Consider the following 22,686-nt stretch of genomic DNA (forward strand, 5'->3'; position numbering starts at 1 on the left):
TAATGGCTTCTTTGAAGTTTTTGTTAGATCTGACATCTAAGCCCTTTCAGGCAATTTCTATTTCCTGCTTTTTTTTCCCTGAGTTTGGGTCATATTTTCCTGTTTCTTTGCATGTATTGTAATTTTTGGTTAAAAACTGGACATTTCAGGAAATATATTGTGGAAACTCTGGGCATTGAACAGCCCTCCCAAACCTGGGGGTGCTTGTCTTTGTTTTTGTTTGTTTGTTTATTTGTTTAATGACTTGGCTGGACCCTTAGTGAAGACTATTTCCCTTGCAGTGTGAAGCCTCTGATGTTGCTCCTCAGAGGGCACAGCCTTGGGCATGTACACAGTCACCCTGGGATGACAACGGTTTTAGCAGGGCTCTTTTTGACTCTCTCTTTCCCCAGTTTTTCTATTAAGCTGTTTGCCTCTGCTGATATCACATCTAGCTGTTAGGCTCCACCAATTACTGGTTCATTCCTTTATTGTTTTCAACAATGCCCTGGGGCACAAATCATTCTATAGTCTAGTTCAATTAAATTCAAGCCCCTTTGAAGGAGTAGTTTTGAGGCAAATCTTTGAGGTTTGTTCTGACTGCTCTGAGCTGTCTCTTTTTCTGGTTCTCTCTGGTAATCTAGTTGCCCTGTGGGTTAGCTTGTTGCTCAAACGGAGCTACCAGTCTCCTCTTAATTGTTTACTACCATAGTCTCCATTGTTTTAAAGAGCACGCTTAGGCTTCAACTTCTGCACATCTTGTTTCAAATGAAGTTATTTCCTGTGGGGACAGCTTCAGAGCCCTCTGTTGTTATGGACTACTTTTCCCCTGGGGAAAATCTCTGAGTCCCTGCTCCAGGACTGGGGGGAAGGGAAAGTGCCCACAGAATGACACCCCCTGCCTTATAAGTTAGAGGCTGGTTGGAGGTGGTAGCATCCCTCTTTTTGGCTTGCCTCTCCTGGCATGGAATCTCCACTCTACAATAAGCTGGGACAAGGGCACCCAGGGCATCCATATTCTCAGCCTGTGGAACCTGGAGTAGAGGCACCACTATATTAATATGGGCTGAGTGGAGGATGGGATCCCCCAGGCTCCTGGTTGCACTCACCAGGAATTAGCCTCTGCAACTTGGAGCTCAGGAGATGGAGGGAGGCTAAATCCTAAAATGTTCTCAGTATCTTTTTTTCTTTATATTAGATGTAAAGAAAAAGCACCCATAGGTGGAGAGGCCTCAGTTCTGTGGTCATCAGAGGTGGAGCCAAAGCAGAAGACCCAGGTAGTTTAAATGGGATGGTGGGGATGGGAATGGAGGGGCCTGAGGGAAGAAGGGGCACTCAGGGACCTGGCTCTCCCACTTACATCCTGACATTAGATCCAGCACAGCTCTACCAGGCTCCACTCTGGGAATGAGAGCAAATAGGATGGGGTCTGTGCCAGCCACGTAGCACCAAGGGGCAACTCTGGAAGGTGCCACTATGAACCTGCCTTCCAGTCCTGCAAACACAGAGCAGGAGCCACCAGCCTTGGACTGTCTGTGCCAATTGCTAGGGCATGTGAGTCAGCCAAGCCTTTCCCCAGAGCCTCCATTCTCTCTGCTTCAAATGGGGATCCCTGCCTTTTTTTTTTTGGACTCTACAGACATGCTTAAAACGATACCAAGGCTTCAGATAACAAGGTAGGCCTGTGTTAGCCTTGAATATAAATCGAATATCCTGTCACAAAGAAGAAATAACAGTCCCTTCCGAAGCCCGAGGCACCTGAAGCTCTTCTGACCAGTTCTCCCAAGTCTTGTTTTTGTCAACGCACGACCCTACCTCTTGGACAAAGTGTGAGGGCTCTGCTGCCCACCAGGAGAGATGGACAAAATCTGTTTGTCCAGAAACTTGGCAGGAGGTTTGGGTGAAGCAGCCTCGCAACAAAGGCACATTCTGAGATCCTGGTGGCGTTTGTCAGAGGAACAGAGCTTAGAGGCAACAGGCAAACTGTTTGGCGTGAGGCAGCTGATAAACAAACAGGGAAGCAAATTCAGGCCAGAGCTAGGGAAAGCCCCCCAGTCTCCTTTATTTGTTCTCTTTCTGAAGCACTGACTGGAAATAAGTCTGTTGGTACTGGCTGGAGGCAGAAGTCCCCACTTTATCCCCTTTGGAATCTGCCAGAGGGCAGGTCTGGGTTGTGAACTTGGTTAATATTCAGGCTGTCCCAACAGCCAAGTTGCCAGTCTCACACTAGCCAGCAGTATTCCAAGGCAGCCTGCAGGCCTGATGGAAAGATAACAGCCTAAACTCTTCACCTTTGGCAGAGCCCACCCAGGCCCCAAAAGAGGTACAACCCTATAAGCTGCCACATGGAGTCCCATGTAGTTGTCAGTCAGATGCCAGGCTCAGTCTGTCTCATCGTTCCCGCCTTCGCTGCTCCTAGTGCCCCCCATAAGCACCCTGTTAGCAGAGGATAAGGCTCCCTTGTTCCTATTTCATACCTTTGGGCTGTGGGTGGAGAATCAGTGTGTCCTGTGCTGTCCAAGCCCTGACCCCAGGTCCCAAGAAAGACAGCACAAGGCTAGTGCCTCCAGAGGCCCAGGCCCTTTGTTGGACGTTCTATCATGGTGAAGGGCATAGCTGCTTGCAGCTCCACGCATGAGTTCCTAGAGGAAGGAAACTACCTTATACACCTATACACATAGGCAGACGCACCCACACAGTTCCCAACTCAGACACCAGGTTTCCGCCTCCTGGCATTCTCTAAAGGGCATTTCCACAGCAGAACATGCCATCCTTGGGCCCCTGGCTGACCCGTCTTCCCTGTGAAAGTGTCAGGGGGTTGGCTCAGGTGGGCTTCTCTGTCCCAGAGGGTAAGCCCATCAGGAGACCCCTTCAGAGGTATAAAGCAGAGACAATCTGAGGGTGGTCCCTCTACCTGTATGGTGTCAGAGAGATGCAGAGAACTTACTCAGGGCCCCTGGGCTTGATCTTGTTGGGGAGCTGAGGCCATTTCTCCCCCTGGCACAGTAGATTCAGACCTGTGTCCTATTCTCTGGGCCCTAGAATTCCACCCTGGGAAAGGGGCTCTGCCTCCAGCGAGTCTCATCACCCATTATACTGGCTGCAACCTGGACTTTAGAACAGCTCCCACAATGCCCATGCTGCCCAGCCAGAGGTGATGAGGTCTTTCCCTTTCCACTCCTCATCCACCCACCTATGATGCCCATTTTGCTGGTGCTATGGGATATAGCATGGCACATGATCTCATCGAATCCTCCCAACAACTTGGATAAGCTGGACATTCTTATGATTCTCATTTTTAACAACTGTAATAAAATTCACACAACATAAAATATACCATCTCAACGATTTTTAAGTGTACAGTTCAGTAGAGTTAAATATATTCACATTATCGTGCAACCAATCTCCAGAACTCTCTTCATCTTGCAAAATGAAACTCTATATCTATTAAATAACTCCCTGTTTCCCTCTCCTCCCAGCCCTTGGCAACTACCATTCTACTTTCTGTTTCTATGAGTTTGACTACTCTTCATATCTCATATAAGTGAAATCATACAGTTTCTCTCTTTTTTTTTTTTTTTTTTGCAGTACGTGGGCCTCTCACTGTTGTGGCCTCTCCCGTTGCGGAGCACAGGCTCCAGACGCACAGGCTCAGCGGCCATGGCTCACAGGCACAACCCATTCCACGGCATGTGGGATCTTCCAGGACCGGGGCATGAACCCACGTCCCCTGCATCAGCAGGCGGACTCTCAACCACTGTGCCACCAGGGAAGCCCCAGTTTCTGTCTTTTTGTGTCTGGCTTATTTCACCTGGCATAATGTTCTCAAGTTTCATTCATGTTGTAGCATTGTGTCAGCATTTCCTTCCTTTTTAAGGCTGAATACTATTCCACTGTATGTATATACCACATTTTATTTATCCATTCATCTGTTGCTGGACATTTGAGTTGCTTTTACCTCTTTGGCTATTGTGAATAATACTGCCACGCACATGGGTATACAAATATTTCAAGAGCCTGCTTTCAATTCTTTTGAATATACACCCAGAAGTGATATTGCTGGATCATATGATAATTCTATTTTTAATTTATTGAGTCTGCCACACTGTTTTCTATGGTGGCTGCACCATTTTACATTTTTGTGCATGAGGGTTCCAACTTCTCCACATCTTTGTTTGTTATTTTTCTGTTTTGTTTTTGTTTTTAATAGCAGCCAACCTAATGGATGTGAGGTGACATCTCATTGTGGTTTTGATTTACATTTCCTTAATGATTAATGATGTTGAGCATCTTTCCATTTGCTTGTGTCCCCTTTTATAGATAAGGAAATTGAGGCATTGATTGAGCAGTGATGCAACCTGTTGAAGTCAGCCCAGTGCTTGGGGGTGGGGTCAGAACGGACCCACCTGTCTGACTCCAGAGCTCCTCCTTGTGCCACCACCTTTCTAGGCAGAACCACCCACCCTACTCACTTCCATGCTTCTCCCCTCCTTCCTCCCAACCACTAGTGCTCCTTTGCCTTTAATTTTACTCCCAGCACCCAAACAGGAAGCAAGGAAGAGAAAGGCTGCTGAAAAAAGCAAATCCTGGTGCATGTGTGTGAGTGTGTGATGATGTGCATCCCCAGAGGTGTCCACAGGCCCTTGTAAGCAGGGTACAACAGGGGTAGCTATGGACTTGTAAGCCAGCAGCTACCTACCCCTCACACCCTGAGGTGAACAAAACCAGTAAAGAAGGGGAAAGAGAAAGGTCAACCCAGCTGTCAAGGAGGGCTGCAGCCAGTAGGGCCAGCTCCAGCTCAGGTGCTGACCACACTTCCAGGAACAGAGGTGGGGTGAGCTGGCCCCTACTTTTGGATCCCTCAGGATCAGGCTGTGGGCAGAGGGTGGGTAAGCACTAGGAGCCCCTGCTAGGGGATCAAAGCCAGAGAAGCACGGCCACCTCAGGGCCCAAGGTAGGCATGGAACCAATGCTGGGGGAATCCAGAGGCGCTCCATAGGCTGAGCCCACTTTCTACAGGTCTTATAGACTCAAGAGCCACCACTCCCAGCTGGCCACCCATCTCTTGCCAAGGCAACTCCCACAGCTTCCTCACTGGCCTTCTTGATTTTCATAGCAGCTTGACACAGTTCTTTCTAAAAACACAAATCTGACCATGTTACCCCTTCCTTGGAACCCTTACTATTTCCTTGCTGTCCTCAGAATATACTCAACTCTTCAACATTCCTACAAGGCCCACTGTGGACAGGCCCCTGTAGGCATTTCTAGCCTCACCTGCCATCCGTTGAACTCCAAGCCACCCTGATCTATGAAATCTCATTCCCAGAATCTTCCATGTTCTTTGCCTGGACAAGTCCTGCTCATATTTCCAGACTCACTTCAAATTTATCATCCCTTCTTAGAGTAGTTCCTCACCCTGCTATCCCCACAGAGAGGGCCATTTTTTTGCCCCAGGTCAAACAACAAGCCAGTCAGTATTTGAATTCAGGTTCCAGAACCCTGTTATTAACCAGGTTTGATGTTAGCTCTCTCTAACACAGCCAGTGTCCCCGTGGGTATCTGAGCTTCAAAAGCAGACCCCACACCCCAGATATGTATAGCCTGGTGTTCAGCACAAGGCCAGACATGGTGTCTAATTATTGCCACATTGTACTGGGGAAGGGGATAAAAGACTAGCAGAGGCCATGCTCAGGTTTTCACATAGCGCAGAGGATGGGCCAGAAACTGGGAATCCTATCTGCCTGATTAATAGCAGGAAACTAGTCTGTGAGGATACCCTCCTCAGAAGGAGATGTGCCCTGACGTAGCATCTCCTGGCCCTTACCAGATGCAAAGCAGGAAATGCAGAGGACACAAAGTACGTGTGTATTCTGACTGCTGAAACCTAGAAATCCTGCCACCAAACCACTCAGGATGCTAAGGGGCTAATGGCATAAGCCGGAGCCTCTGTCCACCACTGGGCCCTATGCTCAGACGGTCTCTGTGAGTCTGTCCCTTCATGAGTGCCCTGGGGCCAGGGTTATGCCTCCTCTAGTTCCCTGTACTCCACCAGTATCAGGAGGCCTTCTGCTCCTTTTCAGAGAAACTGGAGGCTCAGGACAGGACCCAAGCCTTACCATAGTTGTATGGCAGAGCAGGAGACCCCGTGATGCTTCCAGAAGCCTGTGGCCAGGGAACAGACCACACCTGCCCATGCCCTGCCCAGCAGCAAGACTCTTCTTTGTGTCTACAGGTGGCTCAGCAGCATCCCCCACACCCCCTCCTCATGCCTACGGCAGGAACTTGACTCAGGCTGTCCATCTGGGGAGCCTGGGGTTGTTGGTATCTAGGCTCTTGGGAAACAACTTCGTCTTTTGTGAAACTGCCAGAGGAAAAGGCAGTTGACAACTGCTTCCCTTCTCCCTTCTTCATCCCCTCCCTACGAGACAAACCCATGGGGAATGAGCCTGAGTCCTGCTCTCTTGGGCTGCACACCCGTGTTGGAAGTATAACCCAGGTGACTGCTGGCCAGGTTTGATGAGGAGTGGGGGAGGCTGACCCAGGCACTGCCAGTCTCGAGGGGGACTGATGCAGATACTGGGTCGCTCACATACCCACCTCAGTCACGATGGTGGACAGGTAGATGTCCTGCTTGAACTCCCAGCCATCCAGGCAGCCCTCTTGCTCCAGCTGCTCCAGGTCCACGTCGCGCCCCGGCTCCAGCCCGAGCGCCGAGAAGTTGACGATCGTCGCGAGCCGGTAGCGGCGGCAGCTGTGAGGCACCTCGCGGCCGTCCTGCAGCTGCAGCGGGAGACTGTGGTTGCGCCACACGCTGCTCAGGTTCGCTGTTTCCGGCACCCGGCAGTGGTGCTCCGGGGTCCCCGCCAGGAACACGACTGACATACCGCTGAAGCCGTTGGGGATGATGCTGGCGCTGAGCAGGAAGAAGATGAGGCGCTGGAAGAGCCCCCACTCGCCCAGGAAGGCGGTCACCTCGTCGTAGTCCCTCATGCTCCCCGCCGCTGCTCTGCAGTTGGCAACCAGGGATGATAAGAGCGTTCCCCGGACAGTGTCGCGCGGTGGAGGGCGTTCGCCGGGGTCGTCAGAACGTTCTCGCGGGCCAGGCCGGCTGAGGGAAAGCGAGGCGCACGGCCTGCACCGTTCCCAGGAAACGGGCTGAGGGCGTTGGAAGGTTCCTGGGAGCTGGACGCAAAGCTGGAAGCCACGGTAGAAACTCGGGACCACACCCCGATCCCGGCTGGGGCGGGGCAGGGCGAGGCAGCGGGCTGGCTGGGGTGGGGCTCCGGGGCGGCTCCGCCCGTTTTCTGCTCCTAGCCCCCGGCGACCCCGCCAGACACCCCGCCGAGGCTAGGAGGTCAGCGGTGCCGCCTCCGTACAGAAAAGAGGCCCAAAGGGATGTGGGAGCAGATGTATATGTATGACTGATTCACTTTGTTATAAAGCAGAAACTAATAAAAAAGAAAAGAAAAGAAAAGAAAAGAGGCCCAGTTCCCACGCCCCATCCCCGGCCCCCGCGCCCCCTAGGTGCTGAGCGCTCAGCCCCAGGCTGCCGGGTAGGGCCTCACTGCCGAGCGGGAGAGTGGGAAGAGTCGAGGCTGCAGAGCAAGGTCTTTGAGAGGTCGGGCCTCGACCCTCTCTGTCGGCGCCGCCACAGACCTCGTCCCGGGCAGGGGTCTCTCCTCTGCCGCTTCAGCCTGAAGGGGGCCTCGGGCGGGGCGCTGACGGGCGAGTGCGTGGGTTGGCGCTCTGCGGGCGCAGGGGCGACAGGAGCGCGCCCTCTCCTCTGGCCCGCCGCAGCGCAAGTGGCCGGCGCCCGCCCACCCGGTGCTCACTAACCCCCAAGCTGGATTCAGTCACCAGCCGGCGGCTTCGGGACAGCCCGGAGCCTCGCCTTGAAAAGGGGGAAACAGGGCTGATCAAGATCGCGGTGCGTCAGAGACAAGCTCGGACTGAGGGGAGGTGGGGAGCAAGGACTACCGGGTCGTCCCAGGATCCTGTTGGGGCCTCTGGAGAACACACTACACGGAGCTTGGTCCTTTGTGAGAGCACGGTAACGGAGGCCCAGCTGTCACCACTCCTGGGCTCTGATTTTGATCCCCTGGGGCTCTTCATCGAGGCTGGCTGCCAGAGTCTTCTTGGACTGGAGGCCTCAAGTTTGCAGAAGGGGCAGTCCACGGTCCGGTAACAGAGGGAGGGAGGAAGGGAGGAGGAGAAGGTCCAGTTTGCCGCCCAGTTCTGGCAGGGTAACCAGAGCAGGGACCAGTCTGCTCGTGTCCAGGCTTAAGGCCCATCTGCTAGCCTGGGCCTGCAGTGGGAGTCCTGGGGTTCCTGAGGCAGATGTGATTGACAGGCTGAAGGGCCCATCTCCTTGGAGATTTTGTACAAGTGTGTTTGCTTCTCCAGGCCCTGGTTAAGAGGTGGGAGACGTTTCTGCCTCATTTTTTGTAGCCTCCAGTCTACAGGGAGAGGGGCTTCCTACCCCCTTGGAACGTCAGTTTCCTTATGTGTAATAAGACCATATGTCTAGATGTGCCAGGACAGCTGTGATTTATGCCTATTAGTCCAGTAGAATTGTTAATAGCGTTTCCCTTTCCTTTCACAAGAATCCTTCTTTGAACAATATTTCCTGTGGTCATTGTCCTACTTAGCTTAGATTTCAGCCTCCCCTGTCCGCCAGTAAAACATCAAAGCCTGAGATAAGAATTTATGTAGAGATCATTTATTTATAGTAGTGATCCCAAGGAAGAGAGTGAAGGACTACGGAGAGTGAACAGGGAAGGAGGTAAGGCCGACACAAGACTGTGTAACTGAGCTGGTCATTGCTACTGACTAGGATCAGTGACAGTGATGTGCTGTGACATTAGAGCTTGAGACCAAAGGAAAAAATTAGTAATAACTGATCGTATCTTAAAATTTTGATGTTTTGTTCTTCATGGATTTTTATATTGGTTTTGATTTTTAAAAATACTATGTTAAAATATTATTTATCTTGATTATTGAATTTCTTGGTACCTCCTTAAATTTTGCACCTGAGGCAAGTGCCTCACTCTTTTCACTTGCCTTAGCTTTTTCCCAACCCTAATTGCTGTGGGTAATTGGGATTTGATCCAGCTGGGACCTTCTAAAGAGCCTTAGAGAATGAAGAGGCATTTGTTTACTAGTTCTGGCTCCACTGGTCGACTCCCCTGCACTTTCAGGGTGTACATGTATGAGAGCCAGCAGGTACCACGTCACAAAACTGTTTGCCATAGCCCATGAGTATATGTAAGTCCATACCTTGAACCACTTCGCCTGCCATACAAAATGAATGCCCAAGTACACTGCTTATAGCTGGACCATTGGGAGGATTTCCCTTCACCATTGTCCTTTAGAGCCACTCCTAAGTGGGGCTATGTTGCAGTAAACAATCCATTTTTTGGCTGATAGCACCTGTGAGACAGGGCTGAGTGTTTTTTTCCCTCTGTCAGTTGGTTATAGAGAACCACCCCCATAAGACCATAGGTTTGAGTTGAGGGAGAAATGTTGGTATAGCTGAGGTGTAGGTGTCATGGAATCTGAGCCACCTGTTCATTAACTTACCTGAACTGTATGGACCTGCTCAATCCTGATCCTGACTCTACCATTTCTATTATATGACGGATTGCTTATGTGCCTGCTAAATCTTATGACTTGATAGAATTTGACAATACCTAGCTCTTACTGGATATTTCTAGTTGCATAGACCCTTGATGTCCCATTGTCAGGTATAGCCAAATAGCTGCTTTTCAAAAGGCAAATAGCTCCCTGCTACAGAAGGCATGACCTTGCTCTGGCACTCTAGAAATCTTACTGAAACTCTTTTATTATGGCTTATCAGAGACTCTACCCAGCATCCTTATCACCATGAACATCTCTAGCAGCATTGATTCTGCTGGGTCATGTGGACCAAATGGCAGGGAACCTTGTACTATAGTTGGACACACTGTAGAGCTCTCTCTTGCTCTGGGCTTCACTCAAAGGTGGGAGCCTTCCAAGGCACCCATTAAATGGGTTAGAGTAGTATTCTCACCAAGCACTATGTCTTTTTATTAGTGGTAGAGGGTACAGGGTACAACAACTTGCCTTTACCTTACAGAGGATGGCCTGGCATGCTTCAGACTACTGGATCCCTAATAACTTCACCAGTTGGCTTCAAAATAATACGGAATGAAAGAAGTGGGTGAGGATATAGATGAAATAAGATTGGCCATAATATTGGTCCTAGGGGTTCATTTTACTACTTTGTCAACTTTTATATACATTTAACTCCCTCTGGAACAAAAAGGTAAAAAAACCTTCACCAGCATGGAAGGCCCTCAATCATACTTTTTATCTCCCATCTTCTGGTATGAACGTGTCTTACTAGGACATCTGCTCACTAGGTTATGATATATTAGCATTATGTCATCAGTACAGTGGACCACCATGATGTTCTACAGAATATCAAGACAAAGTCACTAAATACATATTGTGACAGAGAGCCGGAGAATTAACATAACCTAAGGGTAAGACAGTGATATGTACTGCTATTCATCCCACATAAAAACAAACAGCTTTTTTTTTGTGTGTGGTACACGGGCCTCTCATTGTCGTGGCCTCTCCCGTTGTGGAGCACAGGCTCCGGACGCGCAGGCTCAGCGGCCGTGGCTCACGGGCCCAGCCACTCCATGGCATGTGGGATCTTCCCGGACCGGGGCACAAACCCGTGTCCCCTGCATCGGCAGGCGGACTCTCAACCACTGCGCCACCAGGGAAGCCCACAAACAGCTTTTGATCCTCCATACTGAGGGATATAAAGAAGAAAACCTTTGATGTTGGTGCTAATCTCTGTAATTCCTCCAAGGAGGTGGTTTTACTTCTGATGTAATAAATTGGTCAAAAATGTGGGTATGTTAGAGGCTTCTGTTTGGTCCTTCCTACCATAATTGCTCTTATTTAATAGGACAGGGAGTAAATGTTAGGGTCTTGCCAGCTGCTAAGTGTATCTCTCCTAGTTATGCACTTAGGGACCAGGGAACTACTAAAGATCCAGTGTGGATCTTTAAATCCATTAGACTTGCTTGCAGGAGAACTCCATTTACCACCTGGCTTTCATGAGCCCCCAGTATAACTGGGGGACCCTAATGGTGCTTCCTGTCCATTGGTATCAGAGCCAGCTCATACTCTGTATCCAATAGCTCTTGACAGCTCTGGGTCTTTCTCTTTCCTCAGGCCAGAGTTACTCGGGTTAAAGGCCACTGCTATGGACTGAATTGCGTCCCCCGCCAAATTCATATGTTAAAGCCCTAACCTCCAGTGTGGAAGTATGGTTGGAGATGGGGCCTTTGGGAGATAATTAGGTTTACATAAAATCATGAGGGTGGGGTTTTCATGATGGGATAGTGCCCTTATGAGAAGGGACACCAGAGAGATATCTACAAGCCAGGAAAAAGACTCTCACCAGTAACTGAATTGGCCAGCACTTGATCTTGGACTTTCCAGCCTTCAGAATTGTGAGAAATAAATTTCTATTGTTTAAGCCACCCAGTCTGTGGTATTTTGTTATAGCAGCCTGAGTAGTCTGAGATAGCCACAGATCCCTTACAGGGAAAGATTGGGGAAGTAATTATCATAAATACTTTTAGCAGTATAGGAGGGTTCTTCCTTAAAGAGACTTGGACTCCTTTTCAATTAATAGGCTCTGAGCTCGTGAACTGGCCTAGATCTGGGAAATTTATGAGGAAATACTATTTTCCATTGTAGCAGTTGTCATCAGCCTTCTGATCACTAGCTCTTCCTTTTGGGGGTGAGGTTGTTATACAAGTCAAGTAATAGTCATCTGACCATTTATTTAACTCCTAGGAAAAGCATGGTGTATTAGCCATCACCACAGATCCCATGGGTTGAAGCCCTCTGGTTGCCCCTTTGGTCTGTAATTACATCCACCCTGCCTTTGTTGTTTAAGTGTCACCATCCAGCCTCTGCTATTCTAGAATCCTACCATCCCCACTAACACTAGAGATCCTCACCTGTGCATTTTGTTTTGCCTTAGTGAAGGGAGTGTCTGATGAACTTGGCTTGGGAATATAATCTGGTGATAGGTTCTCTGGTCTTGCGTGTTAAAAACAATCTAACATTCTCACTCCCCTGGGCGTTCTGACTCCTTTGATACTGTCAAGAAAGTTCTGGCATTTCCACCTCATTTCCATAGGCCATAATTGTATCCAAGTACTGAAGAGCCATCTCAGAAGCATATGAAGATGGTTTTATGTATCCTTGCTTGGATGTTAAACCCAGCGTAATGAGAGAATGCTTCCAAGTTAATAAATTCCCACACATGTTACCCCTGTTCCTACCAGAACATAGGTCCTGTCATTTTTTCAATATATATGCTATTTCCTTGTGGATCAGGGACTGTATTTCCCCACTTAGGCTATGCTGAAACCTAACTCTAGTATAGAGACCATGAGGGGAGGTAGGGAGGAGGATAGATGTCACCTCTGGAGCCACTTGCCTTAGGAGGAGTCTTGGCAGGGAATCCAGGCAAGGAGAGGCTACTCTCCTGTAGTATGGGGAAGAGAGCTGCTGCTGCTGGCCTTGAAGGTTTGGGGGAATCCAGGAATTAAAAATTCTCAATTAACTGACCCAAATGTCCCTGTTCCATGTTCCAGGGTTCTGTGTATTTTGTATCAGGGCCATGACTTTGTCATAGACCTAACAAAGCTGTGCATGCAGCCTTTTGTTGTGGCTCTCTTACCCTTATAGTTAAATCAATTAAATAAGCCCTGGATTTGATTTCCAACACAGTCTGTCCTGTGGCTGCAGGAGATAAAGATCTCTTTAAAAGCTTCTATGGAGGCCTCCTAGCTTTCACAGTGTACCTTGAGTTTAGAGTTGGCTGACCTGGGACTATCTTTTTCTTTTTTCAAGGCTTCTAAAGCACTTAGCAAAAGCCAGTCAAGGCCATCATCCATATAATCACCATTGTCCTCATATGTTCTATGTGCCATAACCAGGGTTTCTCAATCTTGGCACTATTGAAATTCTGAGCCAGATTATTCTTTCTTGTGAGGGGCTGTCCTATGTATTTTAGGATGTTTAGCAGCATCTCTGGCCTCTACCTATTAGATGCCATAGTACATCTCCTAGCGGTTCCAGACATTTAGCAATGTCTCCAGACATTGCTAAATGTCCCCTGGGGGGTAAAATAGCCCCTGATTAAAAAGCACTGACACAAGCCAATGCTTCACTTTCCCCTTGCATCTCTTTCTAATCTCTAATCACAGGAGTTCTGGTAAATGATGCGACTGCATGCTGGGATTATTACCATCCTACTTACTAACAGTAATGGGGTCCTTATCTCTGTTTGAAAGGGGACTGTTCCAGTTCTTGAGTCCCTTCCTTGCAAGTCTGCCTTCTAGACTGCCTTCTATTTGGGAATGACTCTAAGGGAACAGGAGTAAGGGATGGTGGAGAGTAAAACAGAGAAGAAGAAAAGCAAGTACAAAGGTACAGCGTAGGGTCGTTTACAGCTGTGGGGACCTGGGGGAATGTGTCTCAGAAATGTCTAAGATTCAGAAGTAGGCAACATTAATCCATAGGTTCCCACCCTTCTTTGGTTCAGGTGTGCCCTGTTGGGTGTTAACCCCCCTAGTACTTCCAGATTGCACACCCATGCATGTTGAGCAGGTTTCTATATGTGTTCCATGCCTCAGCATCCGAGGAGTCCGGGAGCAGAAAGTGAGAAGTAAGCAGCACAGCTGAGATTGGGATACCCCAGAGAAGCTGGTTGCTATATCAGTGGCTGGTTGCTATAAACAGTGTGCCTGGAATATCTGAAGTTGTGAGCTTGAGGAGTCCTATGTGGTGATCCTACTTATGTATGACTACGGAGGATGCAGCCTGTGCTGCCCTTCACTGGGTGCTGCCCAGGAACATGAGGAAGGCTAGACCCTGGAGCCTCATTTATAGGTTCAAACCCTGCCTCTGCTCCTTCTGACCAAAAGGGCCTGGAGTCAACTATGTGGGGCAGGTGGATCCCTGGGTCACCCCCTGGCACCCAGGCAATCTGCTCCAACCCAGACACCTGCCATGTGAACACTAAACCAGTGGTTGGGAAAGGCAGATGGATGAGATTGCAAAGGTTGGCAGAGGATAGACCATACTTGACCTAAAAGATTCTTAATTAAAAAAATTTAATTAGTTAATTAATTTTTACTGAAGTGTAGTTGATTTACAATATTGTGTTAGTTTCAGGTGTACAGCACGGTGATCCAGATACATAAATATCTATATCTCCATATATATATATATATATATATATATATATATATATATATATATACTATATATTTTTAGATTTATATTTTAAAATATATATGTATTTCAGTTATATATATATATTTTTTTCAGATTCTTTTCCCTTGTAGGTTTTTACAAAATATTGAGTATAGTTTCCTGTGCTGTACAAACCTAAGTGGAGTCAACAGTAGGACAGTCAGCTTAAGACTGAGCCCGTAGGGGAAGAACCATCCCTTGGCTGGGCCTCTGAGCTCTATCCTCCCAGACTAATTCCAGTGGGACTGGGTGAGACTACAAAAAGATGGCGGGGCAGTTTGGAAGGGATCTACTATTAGGCAGTGCAAACAACCCAAGGCACTCTTGAGAATGAGCATTTGGAGAAGAAAGGAGAAGCTGGGCCAGAAGCTTGAGGAGGCTGGTGCCTCAGGGACAGGCGGGGAGTGGACAGGAACACAGGCTGAGAAGGCACTGCATGAAGTGGGAGGGGGAGGTGGTGAGGAGTCAGAACAGCCCATTTAGCGCAGGGATCCGAACCTGACCCCAGGCCCAAGTCAGACAGGTGTGGGGGTAGGTTCGTGCAAGCCAGAGTTTATGAACAGGTGCTGTGGGCACCAGCCTTGTCTACACCCAGACCCAAAGCTTCAGGGGTCACCTTGACTCAGCTCATCTTCCACCATTCCATGCTCCATGGAGGAGCCTGGCCCTGTGTGAAGAGCTGGTGCATCTGAGCTGCACTGTGGGCTGTTCTAGGGACCTTGACAAGCAGAGATAGGTCAGCACCCTTCAGAAGTGGCCTGGCAAGAGTCACTACCATTGGTAGGACAGGCAATGTTCTCCAGGGAGGATGCGTACTTGTGATTGCCCTGGGTGTTCTTGCTATGGAGATCAGCTAACCAGCATGTGACCTCGGCAAGTTTCTCAACCTTTCTAAGCTCATCCATGAAGTGAGGATAATAACTGTACTTCCTTTCAGGTTTATGTGAAGATGAAAGAAGAGTAATATCAGTTCACTAAGGACTTGAAGATGAAGACCTAGGACATATTAGCTCCTATGATATTTCGTACCCAATTTGCATCCTCTGAGACTTCCTCTGAGTCTGTAACTGCTCTGGCTTCCCATGAAATGTGCCTTTAGGCCAAGAATACCCTGGAGAGAAGCCGAGTGTCCTTCCACTGCTGCCTATATTGGTAAAGAAGCTGGTGTATGGCGTGGTGCTTCAGCCTCTGAGCTTCACTAACCCAGTCAGACTGGGGAGACAGACCTGCTCACAGGGCTGGTCAGTCAGGTCTCTGAGCCCACATGGCTGAGGCCAACCCCAGACCCTGCAGGAACAGGTAAGGCCTCTGGCAGCCTTTCCTGGGATTTCTAGCCTCTGCCTTCAGCCACAGATGGTCCACATCAGACAGGAGCAAAGATAAAATTTGGTTTCCAACTAGTTTCCTACTTGTGGTAGAGGGGGCACAGAAGGACAGTCCTTGCTTATTACAGACCCCTTTACTACCCTCATTTCTTTTTAGACTTCCACCTCTTTTCAGAGGTGCTAAGGACTATTTTGTGGGAAAATTTTGAAAATTATGTGAGAAAATGTTAAACCAGGAAATTACCCAGAGTTGTAGAAAGCAAATCAGGGGTTAGCATGGGGACTAAAGTCAAGAGGCTGTTACCCTGGGTAAGAATGAACCCCAGGATGGAGCTGCAGTGCAGATAAACTGGGCAGGGGGACCCACAGGTGGAGGAGGGGGCAGGGCACTCCCTGAGTGGTCAGAGGGACTCTCTGGGCCCATAGCCCAGTCTTCTGGGCATCACAGTGCACATCACAACACCCCTAACTCAGCTGTTCATGGGCTGTTACCCCAGGGCCAGGCTGCTGTGCCACCAAGAGGGGCTGAGTCCTTGGCCAGGAAGGGAGGGCTGGCTTGAAGGAGCATCTGGGTTTCTCCTGCCCTCACCCCTTTCCTTGGTTCTCAAGGTAGAAGGTGGGAGAATAAAGCTTATCACACAGAGAACCAGAAAGAAGGACTCAGTTTTCATTTCTAGCTCCTTGGAGGGTCAAGGAAGCCTGTAAGAGTCTGGAAAAAGATCTTGAGGAAGCTGAATTTACAGATCAGCACAACTGCAATTATGGGGGCCTGAGGCAGGGCTGTCAGCAAATTTCAGCAGGGACGACACCTCATGGGACCTTGTGGGCTGGGTTCAGGAGTTTAGACTTTGTCCTAAGAGCAATGGGGAGCCATGGAAGCTTTAATAGACAAGAGTGGCATAGTCAGATTTGCATTTTAAAAATCTCTCTTTGGGCTTCCCTGGTGGTGCAGTAGTTGAGAGTCCGCCTGCCAATGCAGGGGACACGGGTTCGTGCCCCGGTCCAGGAAGATCCCACATGCTGCGGAGCGGCTGGGCCCGTGAGCCATGGCCGCTGAGCCTGCACGTCCGGAGCCTGTGCTCTGCAACGGGAGAGGCCACAACAGTGAGAGGCCCGCGTACCGCAAAAAAAAAAAAAAAAAAAAAAAAATCTCTCTTTGCTGCTGGGTGGAGAAAGGATTGAGGGGCCAGATGGGAGAGAGGAAGGCCAGTCAGGAGGCTGTTACAGGGGCCAGGCAGGAGAATGTAGGGGCCTGAACTGGGGCTTGGAGCTATGGAGGCAGAGGGAAGTGGGCTAGTTAGGGATTAGTCAGGGATGAATGCAGTCATGCCTACGAACTGGTCTCCTTGCTTCCACCTTTGCCCCTTACAGTCTATTCTCCATACAGCAGACACAGTCATCCTGGTTAAAACATAAAAGCCCAGGTCATGCCACTCCTCTGGCTTCTCCTCTCCGAGTAAAAGCCAAAGTCCTTCCTGAAGCTTATAAGGTCAACGTGGCCTGTCTTCCCACCCCCACGTCTCTCTGAGCTCATATACTTCTACTGGCACCTCACTTACACTACTCCAGACATTTCTTTGCTGTTCTTAGAACAGGCAAGCACATGTCTCCTCCTCCCTGCCCCGTCCAAGGCCTCTATGTTCCCTGTTCTCTTGGTCTGAAATGCAGTTTGCCAGATATTCACACAGATGCTCCCTTACACCTTATTTTCTACTGTAATATCCTATTTATTTCCATTAGACACTGCTTATCATCTGTGCTTTTTAAATATGTTTGTTCAAAATGTCTCATAGTATGTAGCACAATGCCTGGAACATAGTAGATTCTTAGTAAATAATTAGTTGAATGAATGAGTTGAGGTTGAGGTTGAGGATGCAAGAGTGAGGCAGTTGCCCTCTAGGCCTTACCTCCTCTTGAGAGTTTAGGCAGTCTGCCCACAGAAACTAGGAGAGCAAGGTGAGGAGGAAAGTGGTAAGAGGCAGGGAGGCCCAAGGTATGTGTGTGTGAGAGAGAGGGTAGGTGCTGGCCCCAGGGCCCCTGCACCTCTCCATGCCTGACCTGAGATCTGGGCAGGATGGTGGTAGGTCTGGGCCAGGCTCTGACCAAGGAGATAACAGGCTGTGTCAGAAGCACCAGGAAGGAATGCAAGGGGTAGGATGGAGGGCATGTGGATGGGAACTACTACTGATTTTGCCTGGGGATGGGCCGGCCAAGGCTTTGCTCTAGGGGAGGGGACAGTGGAGCTGGGCCTTAAAAAGTGAGTAGGAGTTTGCTGAATGAAGAAGAAAGAATAAAGACATTTCAAGCTTGAGAAAAGGTCTGAGGGTATGAAAAGCCAGGATTGCTCAAAGAATGGTGAACAGTCTTGTGTAGCAGAGGAAGTAAGACACACAGTCGGTCAGCAACCTGCAGTCCAAGAGGCCTTAAATGGTAGGCCTACAATTGATCGGTCAGGGGCTCTATCCTGAGGGCCCTAGGGCCATGTTGGCCAGGGGAGGGGGTCCATGAAGCAAGGGAATAAGAGAATTCTCCAGCTGTCCTGAAATGGGCTCCAGAAATGCTTAGGAGGCAGAACCCCAGGCACAGCGATGGGTAGGATGGGATGGCTGGGGAGAAGGTATAGGGGATGATGTCCAAGCCTCTGGGTTGAAGGCCGCTGAGGTGAAGACGTGAGAGAGGGGCAGGTTGTGGGACAATAACGAGGGGTCGGTCTGGGGCAGGTGGGCTGGGATTTCTGAATTGGGGACCCTAGATCTGTGTCTCCTCCTGGAGACTCGGCTGCCCCGTCTCAGGACAGAGACCCTGGGTCACAAAGACCTTGTTCCACAGCTTGTCCCAAGCTTTTCATGGTCCAGCACATTTGGGGTCAGTCAGGGCTCCTGGGCAAAGAAGGTAGTTGGGGGACTGGGTAGAGACTGGGCCTTGAAGCAGGGAAGATTGGCAGCTCTGGCGCCACTCCTCTTGGCTACTGCCCACCCCCGCCCTTCCCCGCAGGATGCCTACCTTGGCAAGGGTTGACCTGGTTGTGAAACCGTGTACAAGCCCCTGTGTCCTTGTCTTTTGAAGTAAAAGGCTGACTCAAGAGTTAGTGATTGGGAAATGTGAAGATGTAGAAACAAAGAATAGCTGTTGGGCTGGGGAAATGGTAAAAATTAGACTATAAATCTGTCACATGGCGGAATCACCGAACACCCAGTTCCCTGAAAGATATAAAGGCCTGACACACATTACTAAGCAGTTTTTATAGGAAGCAGCCCCCCTCCCACCAGATGAAAACTGCTGACCCCCAAGAACATAGACCCTAGACTGGTTAAAGCCAGAAGGTTGATGATGCTTGAAACTTCACCTTATGCCAACCAGTCTGAGAACTGTCCACAAGCTGATAATGCCCTGCTCCTTGAACACTATAAAACTCCTCACTACCCCCTCCAAGATGGGTCACCCAGTCTCGAGGGCATTAGCTCACTGTGGCCCCCTTTGCCTGGCAAAGCAATAAAAGCTATTCTTCTCTACTTCACCCCAAAACTCTGTTTCCGAGTTTCTATTCAGCACTGGTGAACAGAGGCTGAGTCTCCGCAACAGTTGCCGCAGCTTTGCTTGATCTTGATCTTGATGGTACCTAGGTAACTGGAGGACCCCTCAATTGGGGTGGGTAGGCCCTGTGTGGGGAGGTGGTGACTGTGGGATTAAGGCAAGTAGGGCGGCTTCTGGGAGTGGGGAGCCAGGTTTCGGCAGGTTTGAGTCTGGGAGAGGGGTGGGGGCCTGTGCCTGAGGCTACAGGATTTTTTCACTGGAGATCCTGAGCCTAATAGCTTCCCCCTCTGCGGGCCAGTCCTCTGCTCACCGTATGAGCGGGTGGTGCCTGACCTTGTCTGCAGACTGCACGGGCCTGCAGGACCAGGGCGCAAGACTCCAGCCACTCAATTCTCAGAGGACACTTGCACACTGCCCTGTGCTCCTTGAGGGAGGGGAGGGGTGGGGTCCGCGGGAGGATCCTTGGAAGAAATTCCTAGGAACAAATTAAAGCAAGAACACAAGATCTAAAAGAAGAAAATGGAAATAAAAATATACCAGAGTACTACACAACACTCTGTCAATGAAAAAAGTTAATCAATAGTCAACCTAAGAAAGAAATGAAAGATTTTATTTGAGCCAAACTGAGGATTATAGCCCAGGAGACAGTCTGAGAGGGCTCTGAGAACTGTTCGTAGAGGTAGGTGGGGAGGTCAGTATTTATGTGATTTTGGTTAAGTGGATACTAGCAATCCAGCTCACATCTCAGTAGAAGGTTGCTGCTAGCCATGAGCAACAGACATCTTAGTTAATGGTTTTAGTGCTTTTCTCAGTATGGGAAGATGCAAGAATCAAGGTTCTTAAAAATTTCTCCTGAAAATATCTAACTCTCTGAAGGCCTGTTCTACCACCTTACCCAGAACACAGAGTGCCTCATCCTGATCTTTGCCTTGAATTCTTTTCAGGGTCTACTGTAGGTCAGTGACTGAAGTGGCTAATGACTTGATTCTTGTAGAACTGGATGGTGGGCAACATTCATTATTTTACAATCCCTTCTCTTTCAGTCTTAATTTCAACCAAGGTCTGGGGGCCATTTCATGACCAATTTGTCCCATGGCACTAGGAATGTTCATTCCCAGGTCAGTCGAGGATTTCATTGATAGGCCACTCAATGTGCTATTACTGGACTAGGCCCTGTTAACAGTAACCAAAGGCCTCTGGACTGCCTATCTCACTAGTCTGTTATGGTCCAGGAAATGGTTCCCTCTTGTTGCTTCTTCACATATCTAGAGTTACACTATCACACTCATTGATCTTATAGATCTATATATTTGGTCAGTCATTTCAAGTTGCCTCATCATTAATTTTATCTGAGGCTCAGTCACACATTTGGTAATGCAAGAAACAATAATCTGGCAAAATAGGCAGAATATAAGAAATATGTCGAGTAACATTAATAAGGTCATAAGTAAGTATTTAAGCTAAGAACTTCCACTAGGTGTGGCCCAGTATTTACCCAGGTCGTCTGACTAGTCTATTCTTTACCAATTACTATCTTTAAGGGAAATTATACGCTGGCATTGTACATAAAGTTCACCAAAGATGTAGGCACATACAAGGCAAGTGGTGGTGTGTCATCATGACCCCTTACAGGATTGAGAAAGGAATGTTACCTTCTAAGAGTTACATGGCTGGCACCAGGAGAAAAATTGATGTTTATGGTTGAGGAGGTATTTCTGCCATTGGGGAGGTCTAGTTAACGCACATGGCAGCTGCGCAGTGCACACTAGGGGGAGGGAGGAGGCTAAAGGGCAGAGAAAAGTTTTATGTTTAAATATTTTTTGGTCTTGCCTTAAAATCTGAATTTTTATCTCATTAACCTGAATAAATGCAGAATAAGCACAGATCACAGTATTCTCTGGGAGGAAAGGATTCTAGCCAGTTCTCCCCAAGTGAGTCTCTAGAATCAGGGCAACCCCAGTCACGGTTCAAAGGGGTTTGTTGTCTGTTTTTCCAGAGCCTGATACTGAGTCTAAATCTCTGGACAATTGGAAATGTATGAGAATAACCTTGGCAAGTTTGTAAACGAAGAACAAGGAGGAGAGATTATCACGTTAAACTCTTTAAGAGGTAATAATTAAATCAATATGATAGTTTCAATAATAAGAAAATATTTCAGTGGAATAGGGTCCAGTAACAAAGATTCTTGCAAAAATATGAAAAGTTCCTATCTATCATTAAGAAGTTAATCCTCAGAAAAATGAGTGAAGGGTTTAGAGGAATTCTTGGAGGGAGAAGACCATTCTGTTCCATGTTCATTCAGCACCCACCAGCAAACACAACAAATGTTTGTTGAATGAATGCTCATCCCTGGTAATCAGAGAAGTGCAAATTAAAGTGACTACATATCGCATTTTACTTATCAGATTGGCAAAAATGAAAAATAAAAACCTGGTAATACCCTGTGTTGCAAGAGCGTGAGGAAATGAGCACTGTCATGTGTTGATGGTGAGAGTGTGAATTGGTAATGTTGCCAAAATATCGGCTTCCCTGTGCACCAATGCCGATCAGAAATACAGAGACAGAGATTTTGGAGGAAGAGAGAGAGATGGCTTTATTTTTCTTCCATGCGCAAGGGAAGACAGAGCAGGCAGCGCCTCAAGAACTGTGCCCCTCTGTCCTGGGGAATTACAGGGGGTCTTATAGGTGGAACCCGAAGTCCAGGGTAAGTGAAAAGGATCAAAGTGGTGAATGTCTTGCATTCTTCTTCCTGCAATATTTTAAAAGTTACTGCTGGCGTCAGGCAGCCTGGTAATTGGGTCTGTTCATCTCCGGGTTATCGGCCTGCGACCTTCTTTCTGAAATGTAAACAGCTAAGAGGGGTGATTTGCTACAAGAGAATGCAGCAAGAGTAAGTGCCAGGTGCAGGGTACAATTCATATGGAATCAGAGAGTAATTGGTTTTGCTTAGCTTTGTGAAGGACAAGTGTTTGTTAGTAGTAACAGCTAAAGTATAACCAAGATTGCTTAATTCTTTCAGGCCTGTTTATGCTGTTTCCCCAGCCTGCTCATTGTTCTTATTTTCCTTGTTTATCAGAAGAGTCTCATTTCTATTTTTGCTGCAACAGTAACAGTCTTTTGTGGTCTGTGATAGTACAAAACTGAATATAGCACAACCGTCCATTACTCGGGGCTCACTAAATAAATGAGGCTGCTTCCTCTTCCGAGCAACCTAAGGAGAGGGTAGATCCACGTGACCCGGAGTCCAGGATGCGTCATCGAGTGCGAACAGCCACAATTCACCAACTCTGCTATCACTTATATTTTTTAAAAGTGCGAGTCTCTACAGGAGTGTGCAACCGAGCTGTGAAAGGCCAGGCCTCGGAGAAGGAGTGGCGTGTACTCTGGAGGCGAGTGTTCTTTTCTTTCTACTAAAATCTTACTTACTTACGCACACACACACACACACGTGCGCGCTCCCTGGTGGGGAGAGTGGGAAAGGAGAAAGAAGGAAAGAATACAGTGGGGGGGGGCG

General features: G+C 48.4%; 1 protein-coding gene across 2 annotated transcripts in view; it reads right to left on the bottom strand.

Annotated features, from left to right (window-relative positions):
• Positions 1-7,158, bottom strand: part of SLC22A4 (solute carrier family 22 member 4) — a 48,808-nt gene extending 41,650 nt beyond the window's left edge. The window contains exon 1 of one of the 2 annotated variants that reach the window (XM_082620435.1): positions 6,577-7,158. In XM_082620435.1, the coding sequence (XP_082476561.1) occupies positions 6,577-6,969 (393 nt within the window). In that variant the 5' untranslated portion in view covers positions 6,970-7,158. The remainder of the gene's footprint in view (positions 1-6,576) is intronic. The other variant, XM_082620434.1, reaches the window with a different exon arrangement.
• Between the last annotated feature and the right edge of the window lie 15,528 nt (positions 7,159-22,686).

The sequence above is a fragment of the Mesoplodon mirus genome (assembly GCF_964341445.2).
Source record: "Mesoplodon mirus genome assembly, chromosome: 5".
Lineage (NCBI taxonomy): Eukaryota > Metazoa > Chordata > Mammalia > Artiodactyla > Ziphiidae > Mesoplodon > Mesoplodon mirus.